General features: G+C 37.9%; 1 protein-coding gene across 1 annotated transcript in view; it reads left to right on the top strand.

The window, feature by feature from the left end:
- Window positions 1–2,430: 2,430 nt before the first annotated feature.
- The window catches only part of LOC139810686 (uncharacterized), a 35,641-nt gene continuing 17,840 nt past the window's right edge, over window positions 2,431–20,231 (top strand). Inside the window, exons 1-3 of the mRNA XM_071774447.1 lie at window positions 2,431–3,482; window positions 15,336–15,396; window positions 19,882–20,064. Of these exons, the coding sequence (XP_071630548.1) occupies window positions 3,474–3,482; window positions 15,336–15,396; window positions 19,882–20,064 (253 nt within the window). The 5' untranslated portion in view covers window positions 2,431–3,473. The remainder of the gene's footprint in view (window positions 3,483–15,335; window positions 15,397–19,881; window positions 20,065–20,231) is intronic.

Raw genomic sequence — 20,231 nt, 5'->3', positions numbered from 1 at the left:
CACATTCGAGAGAGCATGCCTCGTATTAAAGAATACATAATAATATTAAAATAAACGTATTTCTCGAGATTTATTTGATGTCGCGTGTGGCATTTCGGATCTCCGAATTTGTCAGCCAACGCCGCCCGTCGGCATTCGCGGCTACCTTTTTCTTGTTATCTAACAATATGCAACAACATTTTGAAACTCTTTAGCGTCTAATTACATCTGAGAAAGCAAGTCTCGCATTAAAGCATACATAACAATGTTAAAATAAATATATTTCTCGAGATATGACCCAGTGTCGTTCAGCGCATTTCGGAGCTTCTAATATACAAGCTTTCCGCCGAGCCGGCCGAGCACGAGCACTGCATTAATTCGTATAATAGTTTCAGTTATTCATACATATAGTACATATATAAAAAAGTAATTAATAAAAACGTTATTAATTTAACAAACAATAGATATTAATATTAAATATTATTAAGTAATAACGAGAAATATATCGTGCATTCGTTTGGCGCTTGAAAGATCATAAAAATTATAAAAATAATTTTTTGTTATGAGGAAAGCGAGAATCTCGAGTTTGGAGTCGTCTGTAATTCCTCAGAAATCGCTCCTGTTACGCGGGAAGCATGTTGAGCGAGGAGGTTTTAGTAGAGGTATTCGAGCAGCGGCACGCCTACCCCCACTATTACCCATCGCCATTGAAACGGCGCGCCGGGCACGCGACGAGGATGCCCAGCCTACGGCCAATCAGAGCGCTGGCAGGTATGCATAGGAGGGGCAGTAGGCTCCCACGCTCTGACCAATAACAGCGTGATTACGAGGAGGCAATGTGGGGTGGCAAGACCCGCGCTCGGAATACCTCCGTCAACCTCCTTGCCTAACATGCTAGCCTGATATATCAGGAGTAAATTTCCGAGATTTCGCGGTGCGAAACCTGAGTTTCGCCTACTTTACCATCCGAATTAATTCTTCTATTAACTTTTATTGTCTTCTAACGTCTCTACTGATGCATAATTAAATTCTTGCTATTTTTTAATTATTAATTATGTTCTTTTGAATAATTTATGCAAACGCAAAATGCGATAGAAAGTTTCGCATACCGAAATGTAAAACGTATGCAACAGCATTTTAAAACTCTTTATTGTCAAATCTCGTTTGAAAAAGCATGTTTTGCATTAACGGACACATAATAATGTTAAAATACTTAAAATAAATATATTTCTCGAGATATGACCCAGTGTCGTTCAGCGCATTTCGCATTTCAAAATACCCGCGGAATACCTCCGTCAACCTCCTCGCTCAACATGCTTTCCTGATATATCAGGAGTAAATTTCCGAGATTTCGCGGTGCGAAACCTGAGTTTCGCCTACTTTATCATCCGAATTAATTCTTCTATTAAACTTTTTATTGTCTTTTAACGTTTCTACTGATGCATAATCAAAAATTCTTGCTATTTTTATTATTATTATTTAAGATTATAGTATTCTATTAATCTAATTATTAATACAGTTATTAAGTATGTTTTTTTAAATAATTTATGCAAACGCAAAATGCGGCAGAAAATTTCGCATACTGAAATGTAAAATGTATGCAACAGCAGACATTTTAAAACTCTTTATTGTCAAATCTCATTTGAGAGAGCAGCATGATTTGCATTAACGGACGCATAACAATGTTAAAATAAACGTTCGTTATTTCTCGAGATTCTTGTCGTTCCAACGTTCTGACCAATGACCGCGACGATACGAAGAGGCAATGTGGGAAGGCAACATCCTCGCTCAGAATATCTACGACAACCTCCTTGCCTCAGATGCTTTGCTAATATATCAGGAGTATTTTCTAAGATTTCGGACGGTGTGAAACCCAAGTTTCGCCTACCTTATCATCCAAGTTTATTCTTCTGTTAACTTTTATTATCTTCTAACGTCTCTATGAATGTATATAATTAAATTCTTGCTATTTTCTAATTATAATCTTAAGACATTTTAAAATTATAGTCTTTTATATTAATTTATTATATTTTTCAGTCTTTTCTACCCCTATTTCATATATAATTTTTTAAGATTTGGTTGATTAGAGACCGTAAAATGGTGTATCTCTCTGTAATTAAACTTATGATATTTTGTACGTTACAATGACGTTTTTGAGAAACGTCTAAACCAATTAACGGATTAATATATGAGTATACGCGTTTAAACGTAAGACGAATACGGTCACCAATTAAAACGGTCGAAAATGATAGAATGTCTTTACAAAAAATTGTATAGATAATGACAGAAAAAATTAGGTTGGTGCTATATATATAATAATAATCTCAAAGGTAACGAATAATTAATATCACTATGCTGACATTTGCAGATCTATAACGTATATTCAAATATTATAAAAAACCGTTGATTGTTAGCTAATAGAAATTTTTATTAATTATTAATTATTTAAGGGGGAATACCCAATTAAAAAGTTCGAAAAAATTGATTGTTCAATTTTTGCATTCCAAGCAAGGTGGAGGACTTATATTATGGACCTGGAATCGATAATTCTATGTAAGTTGAAAAATTTTCGCGATTTATTCATTGTTCAATTTTCAAACGCGTTTTTCTCGAAACCATGTTAAAAATCGGTGACCAAAATATCTCGGTATACTTTCAAAACCAGTCGAATAGTTTAAGAGTGTATAAAGAACATACATACAGACATACAGACATTCTGTTTTATATATATAGATTATTAATAATTATATTATATTAGATATCATTTTATAATGTTTAATATAAAACATGAAAATATTTCCTAAGATATAACTGTTGATCCAATATATATGTACATGTATCGTTCCATTCGAAATATCATGATTACATACGCAAAGATCAAAGAAATAAAAAATAAATAATTGTGTCCAAAGTTTCTACTCGTTCGACAATAATGTTAACACCTATATAGCGTTGCATGCCCAACGAACAGAAGCGTGCCGGTACCGACGAAGACAGCCGGCGAGGAAATGTCTTCCTTTCACCTCCACCACTGCATCGCGTCAAGTATCTTGCATGGGCCCGGCATCGCGAAGGACTGGAAACGCGCTGGTGGTTCCGGTTGGTGGGGTCCAATCATCGGGTTGGTGGCATGTCCCACGAAGGTGCTGGCAGTATGCGAGACGACCCATGAAAGTAACAGTGCGCCTTCCGTCCACCTTCGCTGGGCTTGCGAGCGCGAACGCCAGATAGACCGATCCAGTTGTACGCTCATCGTCCTGGAGAACGGTGCTCGCGCCTCGTCCCCGCAGGGTATATACCAATAGCGCCGCGTCGTCCTTCAAGTGTCGTCGTACAGATACAAGGTCGCGAGTGCAACGGGCGATTTCGCATTTCGCCGCTGTGGGCCCGTGCACTTTAAGCGGATGTATCTGACGCGCGATGTGTGCAAGCTGAGGATCTCCTGACTGAACACCGCAATTAAATCACTGAGGGATTAGACCAAGCGATTAAACATGGACTGGGTAAGAATCTTATCCCCCGAACCGATGATAAGTCGAGTCATTAAACAATTCCTTCGCGATCTACTTGCGGTTGATACCCAAAGATCATTGGAAGCTGATCTCTTGAAAACAACAGGATGTTAGAGTGTCCCTATATAGATGCATTTAGCCGGAATAAGACTAATATATTGAATTTATCGTACAAAAAAACAATTTTTAATTTTACGTTATTAGATTAGAAATCACTTCTCATTAATTCCACACGTCTGCAGAAAATTTATTCTGAAAGTGTTTTGTGATTTCTCTGAAACCTGTTTAAATACCAGTCGAAATGTCACGTTAGACGCTGGAAATGTTAAGATTGTAGAGAAGCAATTTTTTTAATTTTACTCTCAGTAGAAATAGCAATTTATTTTCTTTGACGTAATGTATCTGGAGAAGGCTTGTTCTACAAAAGTGATAATCATTTCTCTTCGCATGACTCTCTAATCGAACTGGAACTGAGTCACTGGGTGATCAAAACAAGAACTAGACTTGGGCAGAGGAAACAAATTTCACCTTCATAGTGATAAGTCGTTATCTAAAACTGTTCTTTCGCGATCTTAGCGATCGATATTTTTTTATTAACAGTAACATTTTCAATGATGATATGCAGCTTTTGATAGTTCTCCAAGCAATCATCAAGAAAAAACACGCAATCCTCTCTTTCGAATCTATTATTACGACCACAAAACTTCATTAATCTTCTCTACAATTATCTTTGAATTGAAAAAAAATCTTTAATAATAAAAGGAATCATTTCTTGTCCCACGATTTCGTCACGAAAATGCTATAGACTCCGGATTTAAATGAGTTGTATATTTTTAATTAATTCCGAGAAGGAATCAATTTTAATTCATCGATTTTTTTCGCGTAGATCTCGATTTATAACATTTCGACGATGCGCTCGATCGGTGATTTTCTATAGAAAGCGTTCGCTGGAAAAGAATCTTATTGTTAGAACGAAGTAGAGAATCTTCGAACGCGCGACGCCGACGACGGATGCGCTCTCGGAAAAGTAACACAAGGACTACGCCTAGGCGGGAAGTGCGGACTTTCCTGCGCGAGATGTATGTTATCTGCGAATCAAACACGGACGGCGATGCACCTGCGCCCAAGCCGCGTTTCCAAGAGCCCGCGAAAGAATAATGTTTATTTGGAAATCACCGAGTCCCGGTGAGCGAGGAACTCACGAGGACCGCGTAATTATACGAGCTCGTTATATATCCAGCACGCGGGTTCGCAATCTCCTTCTTCTCTCGCTTGGAGTGTGTTACTGGAACGTGCGATGCGTAGACCAATTTCCGACCGAGCGTGCGGGCAAACGATCGAAATTGCATCAACATTAATGAGAAATCGTGGCCGATTGCGGTCGCGATCGCGGTTTTGTCCTACATGATTCCGCGCGCAACGCAATCCGTTTTGGCGCGGCTCGATGAGGTGGAGGTAAAAGTTGCGCGTCGGAGGCTGGAGATCGAATTCCAGAAGGAAAGGATCTACATTCGCGTTGAGTAACGCGCAGGCGAGGGAAACATTTGACTTGCATATTCGCCCCGCGGTATCAAAACGCGATTACAAACGCGAACGGCGTGGAAAAGTAAACCTTGAGAACTCGAACGAGAAGTGCAAATCTATATGGGCACGTCCGTAGGCGTAGGCACTCGTTCCTTCTTCTTTTTCTTTTTTTTTCTTTTGGAGCTCTTTGCATCTTACTAGTCACGCTTTCAACGAATCCACGGCGTTAATGAGCACGAAAGTGAGAAGGAATGCGTGGAAAGGAGACGAGGAGAGAAAGGAGTATCTTCTCTGCGAGCGCGACTCCTAATCTTATTCTAATCGGCATAATTAAAAAGTTTGACTAAAAAAGAAAGTAACAATGTTATGTATTCAAGAAAACAGACTTAAGTGCTCAGAACTTCGAGTTTTTTAAAAATGACATTGCGCGGAATATATTATTCTGAGAATGGAATAATAAAAATACGATTCTTCGAAAGTAAAGGTGGAAAGTGAAAGATAACGTTACGTAATATTAATTAAGTTACACTCTCGTTAATTAATTTATCTATATTTTTAATTATTTATCTATATTATTTTTTTTATGAACCTACTGATTTATAAATTATTTATTTTGATTTTTTAACGACTTTTTCTTGTGGTTGTACTTGCGATTATTACACGATTACTGCAAGTTAGAATATCAAGTATTACGAGTATAAAACGATAAACGCAGCGCTACCGGTAATTTTAATCAATTCCCGTTCAAATTTTAAACAGCGAAAGTAGAATCAGATTTGTAATCCCATTTCAACGTGTGCGTGAGTTATATGGTTGCGTTTTGCTGTTTCACATACCGGACGATGAATCTTGCGTGATTACGTGTTATGCACGTTCTCTATTTTTTAACGAATTTTTAGAAGATTTTCACGGAAAAGATAAACTTTGACGAAAAATATACAGTAGACTTTCATATAACACGGATTTGTATAACACGACAGAAAAATTTTAATATTTGTTTGTTTAAAGTGAAATAAAAAATATTCTGCTGTTACATCTTTAACATTTGACTCGTATAATACGAAACGCATCCCCCATTATATGGGGGTCTACTTGACATGAAACGATACGTTTCTTGATTTCTTCGCGATATTCAAATCCATTCGCTAATCGAAACAATTATTTTTTATCCCAGCGTACATCGCATATGGCATTGAAAAAATTCTTTTTATTACAATTTACTTATTAATTACACTTACTTACTTATTAAAATTAATTTATTATATGATTAAATTAAATTTTCCATCGTGTTATTTTTCGTTCAATTATTATGTTGTGTTATAATTAAATTTATAGATTTTTTATTATATGTATACGGTGTATCCATGTATCCCATACGGAAAAATTACAAATTTTTTCAAAAAATTAACACAATAAAGATATATTTGCGATGTTTCTTCCTCCGCGCGAATGTGCCTCCCTTTTACGTTCGAACGTAAACTATCGAGCGGAAAATGGATCGTGCATTGCGGTATTAATTCGCTCACTTTCTGCGACGTAATAATTCTGGAAAGGATATCATCGTAATCTAGAAGGTGCTGGTAATAGAACCTCTTACATTGCATTCCTCGCAGCGATAGTAGATTAATGTTGCAGCAGAGCGGCGCAACTTCTCAGGATCTACGCGCGATCGAATGTATATATCTCAAGGCGCGAGCGGGCGCGAGCTGCAAAGAGCTGGAAGAGATCATTTGAGGGCACGATCTATCGCGCATATCGAATACCTGGGAACGACCGTCGGCTTCCTCCCGATGCTGGAAGGAAAGAGAGGTCCCACCTCGTGCCGCCACCCCGGGCCCCGGGCCCCCCTCTTGGCCGTTGCACTCGCAACTCGCAATGCGCCCCGCTTTAAGCCGTTGCACGCCGCAAAGAAAGAGCGAGCGCGTGTGGCAATTCGATTGCAAAATCGATCGGGAGGTCGTAACAGTCCTCCCGTCCGCTCCTCGACGGATCGACGAGGTAATTTGGAGGCCGCGAAAAAAATCGCGCCTTAAATTATCCGGCGGAAAATTGGACGCGGACGCGGCGACGGACTTAGCCGTCGCTCTTTTGGTCCCAACCACACAAATTACCCTGTGGAAGTACATACATATGTCTTGTTATGACATCTGTTTCTCTAAAGTTCTTCTAGTCTCTCTAAATTATTAGATGTTGCAGATAATATCTTAATGAATAATTGTAAAGTAGATCTTCATCTCGCTCTGAAGCGTATCTGATTGTAATTGCCTTTGAAAAATTTCTGAAATTTATTGATTATTATCTCATATCTATGTATTCTTTTTCGAGTACAATAAAGTATGTTTCTCTAAAAAAAAAAAAATTGATGAATTCGTCCGATTTTATTAGGATGATTTGTGAATACGAATACCAGTTTAATTATCAAAAAGGTAATTATATTAAACCGGTTCGAAAATGAAAGAACACACCCCATCTTTCGGTTCGAGGGCCATGAATCATCGTTCAGCTTCCGAAGTGAAAGCAAACTTGCACTTTACTCGACTCGAGAAGCGTCGAGACGCGAGCGATTTTAATACCTGCGAAGACCGACCTTCGCATCTGTTCGCGATGACAATATACGACCTTCGGCCAATCCGAACGGCTATATTTGCGTGTTCACGAGACGCGGGAGGAATGCGTGAAAGGTGCCGGGACTCCAGGAATGAGAAGTTTCCTCGACTTTTAGACGAGAGAAAAACGAAGAAGTCGGAGACAGAGAAATAAGAGACATTCGGAAGGTCGGTCAGCAGTCGACCTTTCGCGAAGTCGATCGTGGCTCGGGGCGGAATCTTTCTTCGATGTTTAAATGCGACTGCATTATCTGCTACTATACGAGCTTCAGCTGAACGATGATCATTATCGTTTGCAACTGAATATTTATATACTCATCTACATTTAGTGTCTAAAGTATTTTATTTTATTCCAATATGCTATTTTTTATTAAAATAATTTTATACTTTGACTGAATTCGAGTTTATATGGAAGTTAATGAAATTTACGCTTCAAGTTCATAATTATCAGGAAGTCTCACAGATTAATAGAATTTAGATCAAGTTTTTAACTTTAAAAATTACATAGTACGTACATGGAAGGAGGAATACGCTTTTTTAATTATATTTTTGTTTGATTCTGCTGCGACGCTTTCCATTCGAAATTGAAAGTGGAAAGAACATTTCACTTTAGGCTCAAAATATAAACACGAGTATCTTCGAGACGATCTTCTCGTAATTGCGAGAGCTCTGATATTACCATCATCTTATTCATTTATCAATATTCGAAAGCTCTGACATCATCTCTATATTAATCTTCACCGAAAATGTGGAGAAAAGCATTTCTTAATCGAAAATGAGTTATTTCACAATCTTATTGGTATGCAAAATTTCTTATTTAAGAGAAAATACTCAAGATCAATTTGTATTCAAGAATATTTAATTAGGAAGAAATTAAGCTGTTTTTTTTTTTGAAATTTAAATAAAAATAGAAATTTCTTTAGTAAACATTACAAGATTCTTTAGTAAATATTACATGATTCAGTAAATATTACACGAGATAAAAAATAAGATTGAAATTTAAAACTTTCTGCTGTCTCGTTTTCAATGGAACGAAGAATTAGTGGATCGTCGACTGCCTCGAGTCGTTTCGTCGACAAAGAAGACTTAATTGCTGGCATAATCGGTCTATTAATTCTCTACGAAAGAGAGCGAGAGCCCGAGTGCCCTCAGGGTGAACTCCGTAGAAAGTAAAAGTGAGTGAAGTATGGTCTTCGACGACGCGACAATTCAAATTGATTTTTACGTATCCAATTTCAAGATAGCAGTAAAATAACTCAGAAGTGCCATTTAATCGGCGCGACGACGACGTAAAAGTTGCGGTAATTTTAATTTTATAATTAGCGCCTAACGGATGTGTGCAAATTAGAGCTAGTTTTAATGTCAGAAATTTGGTGCTGACACGCATTACATGTACGAAGATGAATAGTGTTTTATCTCCGGAGAAAGATATAACAAAGTAGCATAAAAATAAGTGTTAATAATTACGAGATATGTAGTTGTAGCCACATTTAAACTACTTGTTCCACTTGAATGCAAATTAAATGCAAATAGAGTCATTTGCAATTAAAATACTACAAGTTGCAATTACATTAACAATGTTACTATTTACGGTATTGTTATTTACGTAATTCCGGACTTGAGAGAATTTTAATTGATGACTTCATCTCCGTAATGATGGAAATGGTGCATGAAGATTAATTCCATTTAATCGCATGCAACGCGGCCAACTGGTAACGGATAGATCAAATCGCAATCGCCCGCGCACCACTGGCACTCAGCACGGAAATAAAAAGATTTCAGATCAAGAATGTCGCCTGTACCTTTCATAACAGGGAGCCATTACGCTCGGTCATAGCACCGTCTAAACGTTGTTTAATTACATAAATCCGACCACTAACTTTCAATAAAATCGACCATATCAATTTTCCGTGTAGCTAGATATTCAAATATTATATCATATCACATATTCAGTTATCTGGATAAATTAATTAACCAGTATTATTTATATTACTATCATATAGAAAAAGAGACAGTTTACAAGATTATTATCAATAATTCTCGTAAAATATCATCTTGCTGAAATAATTACTATTGGTCAGTCTGAGAAAGAGAAATAAAAAATATAAATGTGATACAAAAGAATGCGCATTATGTCATCATTAGTCTCCTATTATTTTCTTCTCCGAAGAAAATTATAATATTAATTTCGTGTTGTGTAATTTGTAAAAGTTTGTCTTTATATAAGGCTCATCTTCACTATCAGAACAGGCAATAAAGATAACTAGATATCTGAATATCGTGGAAGGTTTAAAGATCAATACATTTTACAATGCAATTAACTTATAGCAATTAAATCGCCGGTAAAATCGTTAAACTGCGCGTCCAGCGCCCAGGCTGCATTCTTCAGTTATCGCTTCGGAGCGGTATTAATAGCGCGGTCGAAAGAAAGGCCGTGGCTAAAAGTAGCCACGGACGACTGCGTTTTTCTCTCATCGTGTCGCGCATAAACAACGACAAATGTCCAGAAGAGCCGGTCGTTTTTCAGTACAACCTTGGACGTTCAGAAATCTGGTTTCTGGAAGTATATGCGATGCGCAGAGAGTGCGAAAGGCCAATCGGGGTGCCTTCTGCATTATTACAGCGATAACTCCGCTTGGTAAACGGGTTCTATTCTTACGCCCCGCCTCTGTTCTCCGTTCATTCCCGTTGAGTGGATGCCGATAAAAATCAAGATAAGGAAAACCATTAACTTGAAATTCCTTCTCGGGAATGGAGACAACACATAAAATTTGCGATTTGCATAAGGTATCAAGGCAGGTGAATTATAATTCGGTTAAAAAAAATGCAGATCAAAAAACGTGTGCCAAAAATGTTATTCTTAATTTTCGGATAGAAGAAAAACCGACTACGCTAAAAACCGCGTTATAATCGTAAATGTAATAGGAATGAGAAAAAGAGATAAGAATTAGCTGAAAAGAAGGATAATATAAAATTTACTTGCATGTTAAAAAAACAAAAAACGCACGGAAAATACGGCATTATAACACTGTTCTCTAATCTGGATATTTATGATTTCCATCAATAGTGAGCGATACGAGCCATAAAGCTCGATGTCGTTTATTATTGAAAGAGTTACTAGCCGTCATTTCGATAAATACCCGTTAAATTATAGTGCTGATCGGCGCTGCCGCCGGCAAGATTATCGCTCACGGGATCCGAAAAAGGATAACAACGCCGCGTCGAGGCGTGTAAACGGAGAGAAGAACTCGAGCGCTGCTTCCTCTTCGAAAGTTATGGGAAAAATTAACTTGTTCACTCCCGAAGAGAAATTTTCTTCTTCGTCTCACGCTGCATCAGTTAATTGATCCAGTCGATCTTTCGCTATATTTGAGGAAACGATGTCGACGTGTACTGTATCATTTTAAACGTCGCTCGGATTTAATCGTGAAGTCAATGAATCTGCTTTCATCCCGGTAAAACACTGCACGTAGTAAAAGCTGGACGGTCGCGATAAAATTCCTCGTTTGAAAGGATTCTCGAAAGGTTTTGCGGTTGAGGTCGATTTGATGATCTCGGCTGTAACCATATACCTAATCGTGGACTGCAATTATCACGCTGAAGATGAAGTATGAAAATGTCATATAGTCATTTCACTAAACGAAACGGCATCGATCTTCAATTTTTGTGTATTGAGTCGCAATCTTGAATACCGAAGCTAATTTTAATACTGAACACTTCTGTAATTATTAAAAGGAGCATCCGCTTCTGACTAATATATATTCCGATTTCTGACTAATTTATTCTCCAAGCACCTTACAAATTCGGAAAGTAGTTGTATTTCAAGCCAATCCTTCTATTTTTCATTATCATAAGTAAATATACGAATCACTCTCGCGTATTTACAGTGTCGCAATTTAAACTTGTTGAGATTATGCTTTATAGGCTGACTTAATTTGTCGATTTGAATAACGAACGGTACCGTCGTATTTTATCAATGATGCAACTGTCCGAGATGTGGAGAATATATTAGTGAGAAAGAGGAAACTGTCCGGTGCACGGAAAATAGTTCGCATTCCTAAAATGTTTCGATTCTCGGTTATTTCTCAATCGAACGAACGCGGCGATTAGTTAATGTTTCACCACGGAAGCCGCGATTGGTATACTGGTTCTGCTGATAATAATTAAACGAAATAAGTATATTTAGTCTATTGCTGGCCGAAACTCGGCAACCAAACGGGAATAATTCGGTAATCTCGGTGTCGATGCGCACACGATTAATTTGCATACATTATTGTTCCGGTTATTATCACTTTCCTTTTATGTGCAGCATGGCAAGACCGTTTACGTAAAAATATTCTTCATGGAGCTATTATATAATTATAGTGGTAGGAATACCGTCGCGTTTATTCTAATCGAGTGAAATCGTTATCCGTATCTGTATATCACGTGCCCATATTGTATATTCTTAAATTCCAATCGAGTATAAAAATTCCTCACAATTAAACATTAAATATTTTTCGCCGTTATTTATATCACTGTGCAAAGAAATGCGATTATATATTATTAATGCAATAATTATACGAAAGTTGTTAAGTAAATAAAACGATACCAATAAAAAATATTATAAAAATAATACGGATGAGAAAAAGGAAAGAGAGGCTGAAGATAACGCGACGTAAGAAACCTTTTAAATTTTTCTTTTTTTACACACGATTTTCTGTTTCCTTTTGCCTTGCGGATTTCACTCGTAACGATTTGTTTTTATAAGATAAGAAATTCGCGTGGTAAAGAAAAATAGGGATATTCATAAAGGTCAATAAATTTGGATATTTAAGACGCACGGGATTCCCATTTGGTATTTATTCTGCAGACAGGATAAATCTGATATAAGTATGCAGAATTCAGCTGCATACGCGTATAGCATATCCACGACCGGAGTTGCATACCTGCACGTCTTACTCGTTGCAAGAACCTTTCTTCTCGATTATGTGCACCAAGAGATTCTCGGTGAGCTCGCACACAAACAAGCTAAATGAACGCTTGCCGAGCAGCGAGCTGCATTAAATCGTACGTAAGTAAATTAACTTTGACCCAGTACTTATGTACTTATGCACTGGGTCAAAGTTAATTAATTGCTTCACGCTAAAGCGAAAAGTTGCTTGCAGTTTCTTTACCGAACTGAAATTATTATCCCAGTTTGGGATAATAATGCATAGTATAATAAATAAAATAAGATTTAACGTATATTATTCGTATTATAGTACAGTTGACGTACATTTATGTCGCGAATATGATAAATAAAATTGAAATAGTGATAAAAATAAAATTTTCAACAGAATTTCGTACGATTTAATTTCTCTCATTGGTTCCCGCTTGTATATCTCCGGGCTTGTGATTACGAGAAACGAAAAATGATCGGATTCCCGAGTTCGGATCCTTTCACCGAAGCGTAAGATAATTTTTGCGAAATTTAACATGAGAAATCGTTTAAGAGTCAAACGATGGTAATGGCGTCCGGCGGTGGGACGCCGCGCCGGTAGCGAATCGTGCGTCGAAAGCACGACGAGAACTTCCGTTCCGGTTACGAAACTCCCAGAAAGTCCAGCAATGACCAGCCTCGGCCGTGTTTGCCGGTCGCCGGACGATCGACGTACGCGCGCGTGTGTGTACTGATACGCAGCGGCGCGAGGAACGCGAACGTATAATCGCTCGAGGCTCTCCCTTGAATCGCCCGTACCCGCTTTCCAAGGATCCCGACATCGTAGAAAGTTATTTGACATTTAGAGGGGCCCCGGGAGTTTTTTGACCCACCCCGCGCGTGCATGCCAGCCGCGCGCCGCCGTGCGCGAGCTATTACTCCGGGGAGGTAGCACACGTGCTCGCGCGAGGACGGTTCGCAACGAGACGGACGAGATGATTATCAGGTCCCCCGCGGTTGCAGAAATGTAACGTGCGATGTAACACACTGGACTGCAGTGACTGCACCTTATGAACGGGCGGGGACAGAATATTCGCGCCGTACTGTAATTATCTTAATTGAAGACCAGCCACCAGTGGCTCATTATTATATGTATTACATCGAGCACTGATAACATTTACACTTGCAGAAATAAATTAAATTTTAAACTTTGTTTAATTTGCATACACCGCGTGAATTACATTTCTCCTTTTTAAAAACTATATACGAATATATTTAACTTCTACATACATCAGAAATCGCAAAGTTACGTTTAAATTTATCAGAAACGACGGATATTTGTGGTGGAATATCTTCGTAAATTAATCCTGGTATTAAGTATCTATTAAGACGAGAAACGCAGTTAAAATTAATTTAAGAGATTTTCATTGTCTATTTATTTCCTCGAGGTTTTGCGCGTCTCGAACTTGTGTGGATTGTGACTTCGAAACTACTCGATGCCTCGTTAAAGCGTTCGCAATGGCCGTTAATTTCTTGTTTAATGTCTGCGAATGTCGAAAGGATATCCGATAGTTACTCCGACTCCGTTTAACGTCTCGAGATGTTGTAAGTTTCGCCGCAATCAGAGGAAAGGACCAATTAAGAATAAGTCATCGCGCGCTCGCGGCTGCCTTTCCGCGAGAGGTGCGCCGCCGCGGCCTCGGAATTTCTGTCCGTCTCATTAAACGAATTGGGAATTTCCGGGGTCCACGGAGGCGCGTTAATTGTTATCACGACAGAACGGGCGGCGCTACACGTTAATGTAACGCGAAACTCGCCGCCCGAAACGCCGCCGCCGCGAGAAAGTCGCGCAGCGTTCTTTCTTCTTGCTTTCTCTTTGCACGCCCATTACGTAACGAGGAGCGGTCGTCCGCGTTTGTCCATGTGTGTCGTTGGACGCCATTCATTCCGTCCCGATGTATATCATCGATCTTTATTAATCCCGGCATATCGGGAGAGCCGCCCGCGCGATTCGCGTTAACCGAGCTTGCCGGGCTATGGGAACAAGTGCATCGTCGCGTCGTGCACTTTACATTTCTGCGTTACATAAGCGGTTACAAGCGGAACCGGCATTCGGTGCAACGCGTAACACCGAGATAGATAGATATATTTTATACGGCTGCTGGGCTTTAATTCACGCATCTCACGGGGGCTGTGAATACACAGTGAATGCACCGCGAATGCACCGTGAATGAATTAGATTTCTCGATTCCCAGGGATACGTGCATCGCTTATTTGATTCCCAGGATACGCGCACATTACTTAAACTTGTAAAATAGTTTAAGAGATACAAAAAGATTGTAATTAACATATGTACATTTTACTTTAAATATATTATATGTATATTAATAATATTAAATATGTATATATAAATAACTCTTACGATTAGTTTAAAATTTATCGCAATGCGAGTGAAAGCTTCGTCATTTTGTCAAGAATTTTTTATCTTAAATTTTTATTTGTTGTATAAAATGTTAGGAATATTTTTATGTTTATTAACTGTCTTTATTTCACTTTTATGTTAGTACATTATCGATAATGCAAACTTTCTAACGTTAACTGCATCTCGGCACTTATTAATGAAGTCACCAGCTATTACCGTTAATTCTCTATCGATTCGTTTGCCAAATACGCGATGAGATCGAACGCTACCAAAGTTGCGACGAACTCGCTATGAATTAATTATTTGCGCGAGACTCTCACTTTGACATATTGTATTATACGTCTCCGGCGACGATGAATTATTAATGAGACGCACCATTTTTCCCGTTGCAGGAGGTGCGAGCGGCGTCGCTGATTCTCTGCTTGGGAATTCTGTTCGCGATGATACAAGATGGTAAGTCTTTCGCAATTTTCCTATAAAAGTAATTCTCCATTAAAAAAAAAAAAACAGTTAAAATTTAATATCTGGATTTTTCAAATTACATACAAAAAATGGAGTACATCTTTCAACTATTCGATTCTATGATTTCGATTTCAAGTCGACTTTCTTTTAGCAAACATTTAATAATTCGCGATTTTTTTCTGGCTAAAACATTTTTAAAAGTCAACAATTGTCCAGATTGAATTTCTTTTAAAATATGGCTTACCTGACTCCTTCTGATCTTCGAGGAGCACCTCGTATAATTACGCAGTAGCCAGTAGCGACAGCAAATGAAATTTTACGCCAAATATAAAAGTATTACGTAAAATAACGGCAGCCGGGCTTTACGTGGTACCGGAAAAGTGACGCTTATGGATATTAAAAATAAATTATAGCTTGCAATATAAACTTCAAAGAGCGCTTATGCACCGTCAATGTAAACCTTCATCTTGCGAAACAAACTGGTGAGGCTGCATTTATCCGAATCCCCGGCATTTATCTGCTTGGTGTATTCTGGAAGCGAAACAATATAATCGTTTCCACGCTGCACGAGAGCAATCGGCACCGCAACCGTGAGCGAGCGAATTGGAATGGGACACGCGAAGAAAACGAAAGGGTCTCTCGGATAGCTCGTAAAGTACTAGTTTTTCCAGCTGTCTGGACGGCCGTTCGCTTTCCCGCAAAAGTCCCAGGAAAAGATCGAAAGTTTCACCGCGAAGACTTGTTATTATGGGCTCGATTCTTTTGCGGATGTTCTTGAAACGAGGAGTTACATCTAATTGAACGTTCGATTTTTTTTTGTAACATCTGCAAATTCATTGGCGTTAACTATGTTCCGATATAAGTCAGAAAAATTAGCATAGAAATTACTTTTTGTATAATACGTTATGTGTGTGCACTCTTTAAGAGATTGTTCGATTATTGAAATAAATTTCGTTTATATAAAATCTTAATCCCAGATCCCGAATTCAAAACTCTTACGTACTTAGATATTTAATGAAAAATTGCAAAAAATTTTGAACATTCCTATATATTCTTGTTAAGAAAATGTCGGTCTTTCTCTTAATTTGATCGAGGAATGTATTATCGGAGCAAAACCAGAATTATTGTGGAACTATTGTATAGACAATAGCTCTTCTAATGGATGCTTAATATTTTTTAATTATTTAAAATAAATATGTTATATTTTATCTTTTTTATTGCTATAAAGATAAATTAATAATATCAAAAAACAGTATAGCCAACTGCTTTCTTTCACAAAACAACTTTAAAACAATTTAAAATAGATTTAAAACAATTGGTAAGATATACGGGAAACATATCATTGAATATTATAATTTTTATGTTCGAAAGTTTCTCGCCGTTAACGCTCTCGCGCGTTCATTTAAACTTCGTAAAGAATTATAGTTAACATTCCCATAAATCGCGCGAAGAAGCTGTAACATTTTTCACAATGGACAATAACGCCCGAGAACGAGCGATAATACGGGGAGACTTCCACCTTGCGATGTTTATGCGCGATTTCAATAACGGCGCTTTCCACATCGCGATTAGAGCCACGACGTGGATTTTTCTCATATTTGACGGGCAAATCCGGAAAAACGCGCGATCACGAGCAAGAGCGGAGATCGCGGGTCTCTTGCTCGATATTATCTACGCTATTATGTATCGCGGTTTAATACCATTATGCCGTTCGTATAATGCCGATATATGTGTACAGCGTGGGACTGTTACGAGTATACTCTCTTGGTGGGCGTTATTGCGGTGAAAGAGAATCTCGAGCGTTTCAGTATCGCGGTGATCTTTGCTGGGCGGGTGGAGGTAATGGGGTTTACATATTAAAGATTCGATACGACGTGTTGTATCTAACACGAACATGCATTTCAGAATCTCCGATTAATGCAAGTGATATGCAAGAATATATATTCTTGACAAATCTTATTATATTATTTTTGCGCGACTTTGTTTTGTGTCCGAAATATTGATATGATTATTTAATGCTATTTCTGCTGTTCCCTACTTGATCCATTTCATAATTAAGACAAGAAAAAAAATGCGATTTGTCGATATTGCTCCTAAAGTTTTTAAATTTCGCAACATTATCTATTTCATGTAGACATTTATAAAGTATGAAAAAAAAATGGAAAAAACCTTGAAAGAGCAATCTACAGAGGAACTCGATTCTTTATATGTAAAATAATTACTTTAGATTAGAAGTGGATACTTATTTGTACTAAAAATAAAATTGTACAATATAAACTGCAACTAGGTCGTACATATTACGTATTTTTACTGAAATTTTCATTTTTTCTATTTTTTGAAAGTATCTCTAGTTTATAACACACTGGTTTGACAGTCATAATTAATCTATAATCAATCATTATGTATATCATAGTTAAAACGATAAAATTTAACTTTCCTTTAACTTCACAAATTATATATAACATATATATCCTTTAATTTGATCCCGCGGACGTATAGATCTTCCGATTAAACTCCGATGAAATCGCACCGGTCGCGGTTAAGTCTCGATATTCATCGCCCGAGGATACTCGTCGACCTCGCTAAAGTGTCGCCTAGTCCTCCTGGTCAGGGTCAAGTAGCAAGACTTAATTTGCAGGCACCGCTCGTAGCATTGTTCCCACACGATGTTCGGCCTCGTTTCACGCACGATCGGTGAAAGCACGATCGGATAATTCGCGGACGACTCGAAAGTATCTCCTTGCATGTATAACCGAACGAACGCGGACTCCCGGCGCGCACCGTCAAAGTCAGCCTTCGTGGGCGATTATGCGCGTGCGAAGCAGGGCAACGAGATGCATACCTCGCCGTGCATAGATACACGCATTCGGCTAATTAACCGCTCGGACGGCTAGCGGGAAACAATATCCGTCTCGTAATACTATCTCTCACTTTCGCAATTGCCATTTTCGATCGGGTTACGTGTGGATCATCGTAACGTTTCGTTGAAGGAAGTTGGATTAACTGTAATGATATCCTAGATAATCTGATCCAATTCATATAATCGCAGGGTTATAGAAACTCCTTATTTTGCGTTACGGAAGATTGATTATTATCACCAGAAAAATCTTAATTCTGGAGATTAGCTTTTACAAAAAGTAATCTAAAAAATAATACAAGTAATGGAATTAGATATTTCGCTTTCTGTGTAAAACGATGTTTTGAGAATTAATTGATGCAAAAATATTGAAATGTCAGAAGCAACACGATTTTAACACATTAGACTATAATTTTACTTCCATCTTAAATTTATCTTCCATTATTTATTAGAATCCATCATGTTGTTATCATAAATGCATACATATTTCAAGAAAATTACTGTCTTTATAACATAAGTTCATGCTTTTTAAAGAAGACGTGATAAATCCTAGAAAAGTACATTTAATTTTGCGTTTGTGCTAAATTTTTATCAAAATTGATTACATTTTCTACCGTAAATCATACATAACCGCCGTATCTTTTTCTCAGTCGGAAAGTTTAGCCGGGTGTCAGACATGCGTTTTAAGAGCCACGTCGGCTACGCGAGTTGAAGCCGAAGCCGCGACGCTATTTCTTCGCGTGCATAAACGAAAGTCCAATCGCGTGTCAATTTCTCCCCGTGGCAGCGTTTTCTCTCGCGGCCGTTTTACGCGTTCTCCCCGCGTTCGTGGCTCGCGAGTGTGCGCTTCAATGCGAACGTAAAGAAGCACGTCCGGAACACGCGTGCATTTAATTTACGATCTCGCAGACGCACATGCATTTAGCGGTCGCGGTGAAAACGTGATCGGCACGCGCGAACATGCGCTGCCATTGTGGAGGTGACAATCGGAGAGCGAGATTTTTCGCGGCTCAGAGCGCGAAACTGAATGCGCCAGGATGCATCTGCCGTAGCTGATGTCTCTTCATTCAATAAATCTCCATTGAAAGCTGAAGAGCAGTCGCCCGTGTATGAATAAAGCGACCTCGTTTCTCCCTCTTTCTGTATAGAGAGACGCCAAACAAAAGATTAAAGAATATCTTAATAACTATAAAGGAATTATTTTACATATGTAATACAGTCTAATTTGTTATTTTTGTAAATACTATCTTTAAGTCTGTTGAGTCAATATTATATTTATTAAATCAACCATTGTGAATCTACTTAAGTAATTTATAAATCTAACTATAGTATATTGCTGATTGATAGTAATACATTGCTGACTTACAATTAATTTTAAATCTGACTATTAGTAGTACATTGCTGATTGATAGCAATACATTACTGATGATTAATGATCAGCAATGACTTGGTTTATTTATACTTATTTCATGTATACGCTTTAAAAAATTGTTACAATTATTTAGTGACATAGAAATGTAAAAAGTCAACTTTTTATATTTAAAAAATAAGCAAAATGCATCTAAAAATTGCTTTAAAAATGTATTTTTTGTACTTATCATCGTATTTTTATCTTTTAGGAATCGCCGAACGCAGGATTGTCTGTTATTACACGAATTGGTCGGTGTACCGGCCCGGCACGGCGAAATTCTCTCCTCAAAACATAAATCCATATCTGTGCACTCACCTGATATACGCGTTCGGAGGTTTCACGAAGGAAAACGCGCTGAGACCGTTCGACAAATATCAAGACATCGAGAAAGGTATAGCATAAAAATATGCGGTATCTATTACAAGACTTGTTGAACTTCATTATTAATTTATCGGAGACTGCAGCCTTAGCAATTGTAATCCAACATTGCAGCTTTATTAGCAAGATAATAATTACTTGTTTATCAAAGACATTCGTATCGATAGCGATTAAAATTAA

The sequence above is a fragment of the Temnothorax longispinosus genome, chromosome 3 (genome assembly GCF_030848805.1).
Source record: "Temnothorax longispinosus isolate EJ_2023e chromosome 3, Tlon_JGU_v1, whole genome shotgun sequence".
Taxonomy (NCBI): domain Eukaryota; kingdom Metazoa; phylum Arthropoda; class Insecta; order Hymenoptera; family Formicidae; genus Temnothorax; species Temnothorax longispinosus.
This window is presented reverse-complemented; position numbering and strand designations above follow the sequence as displayed.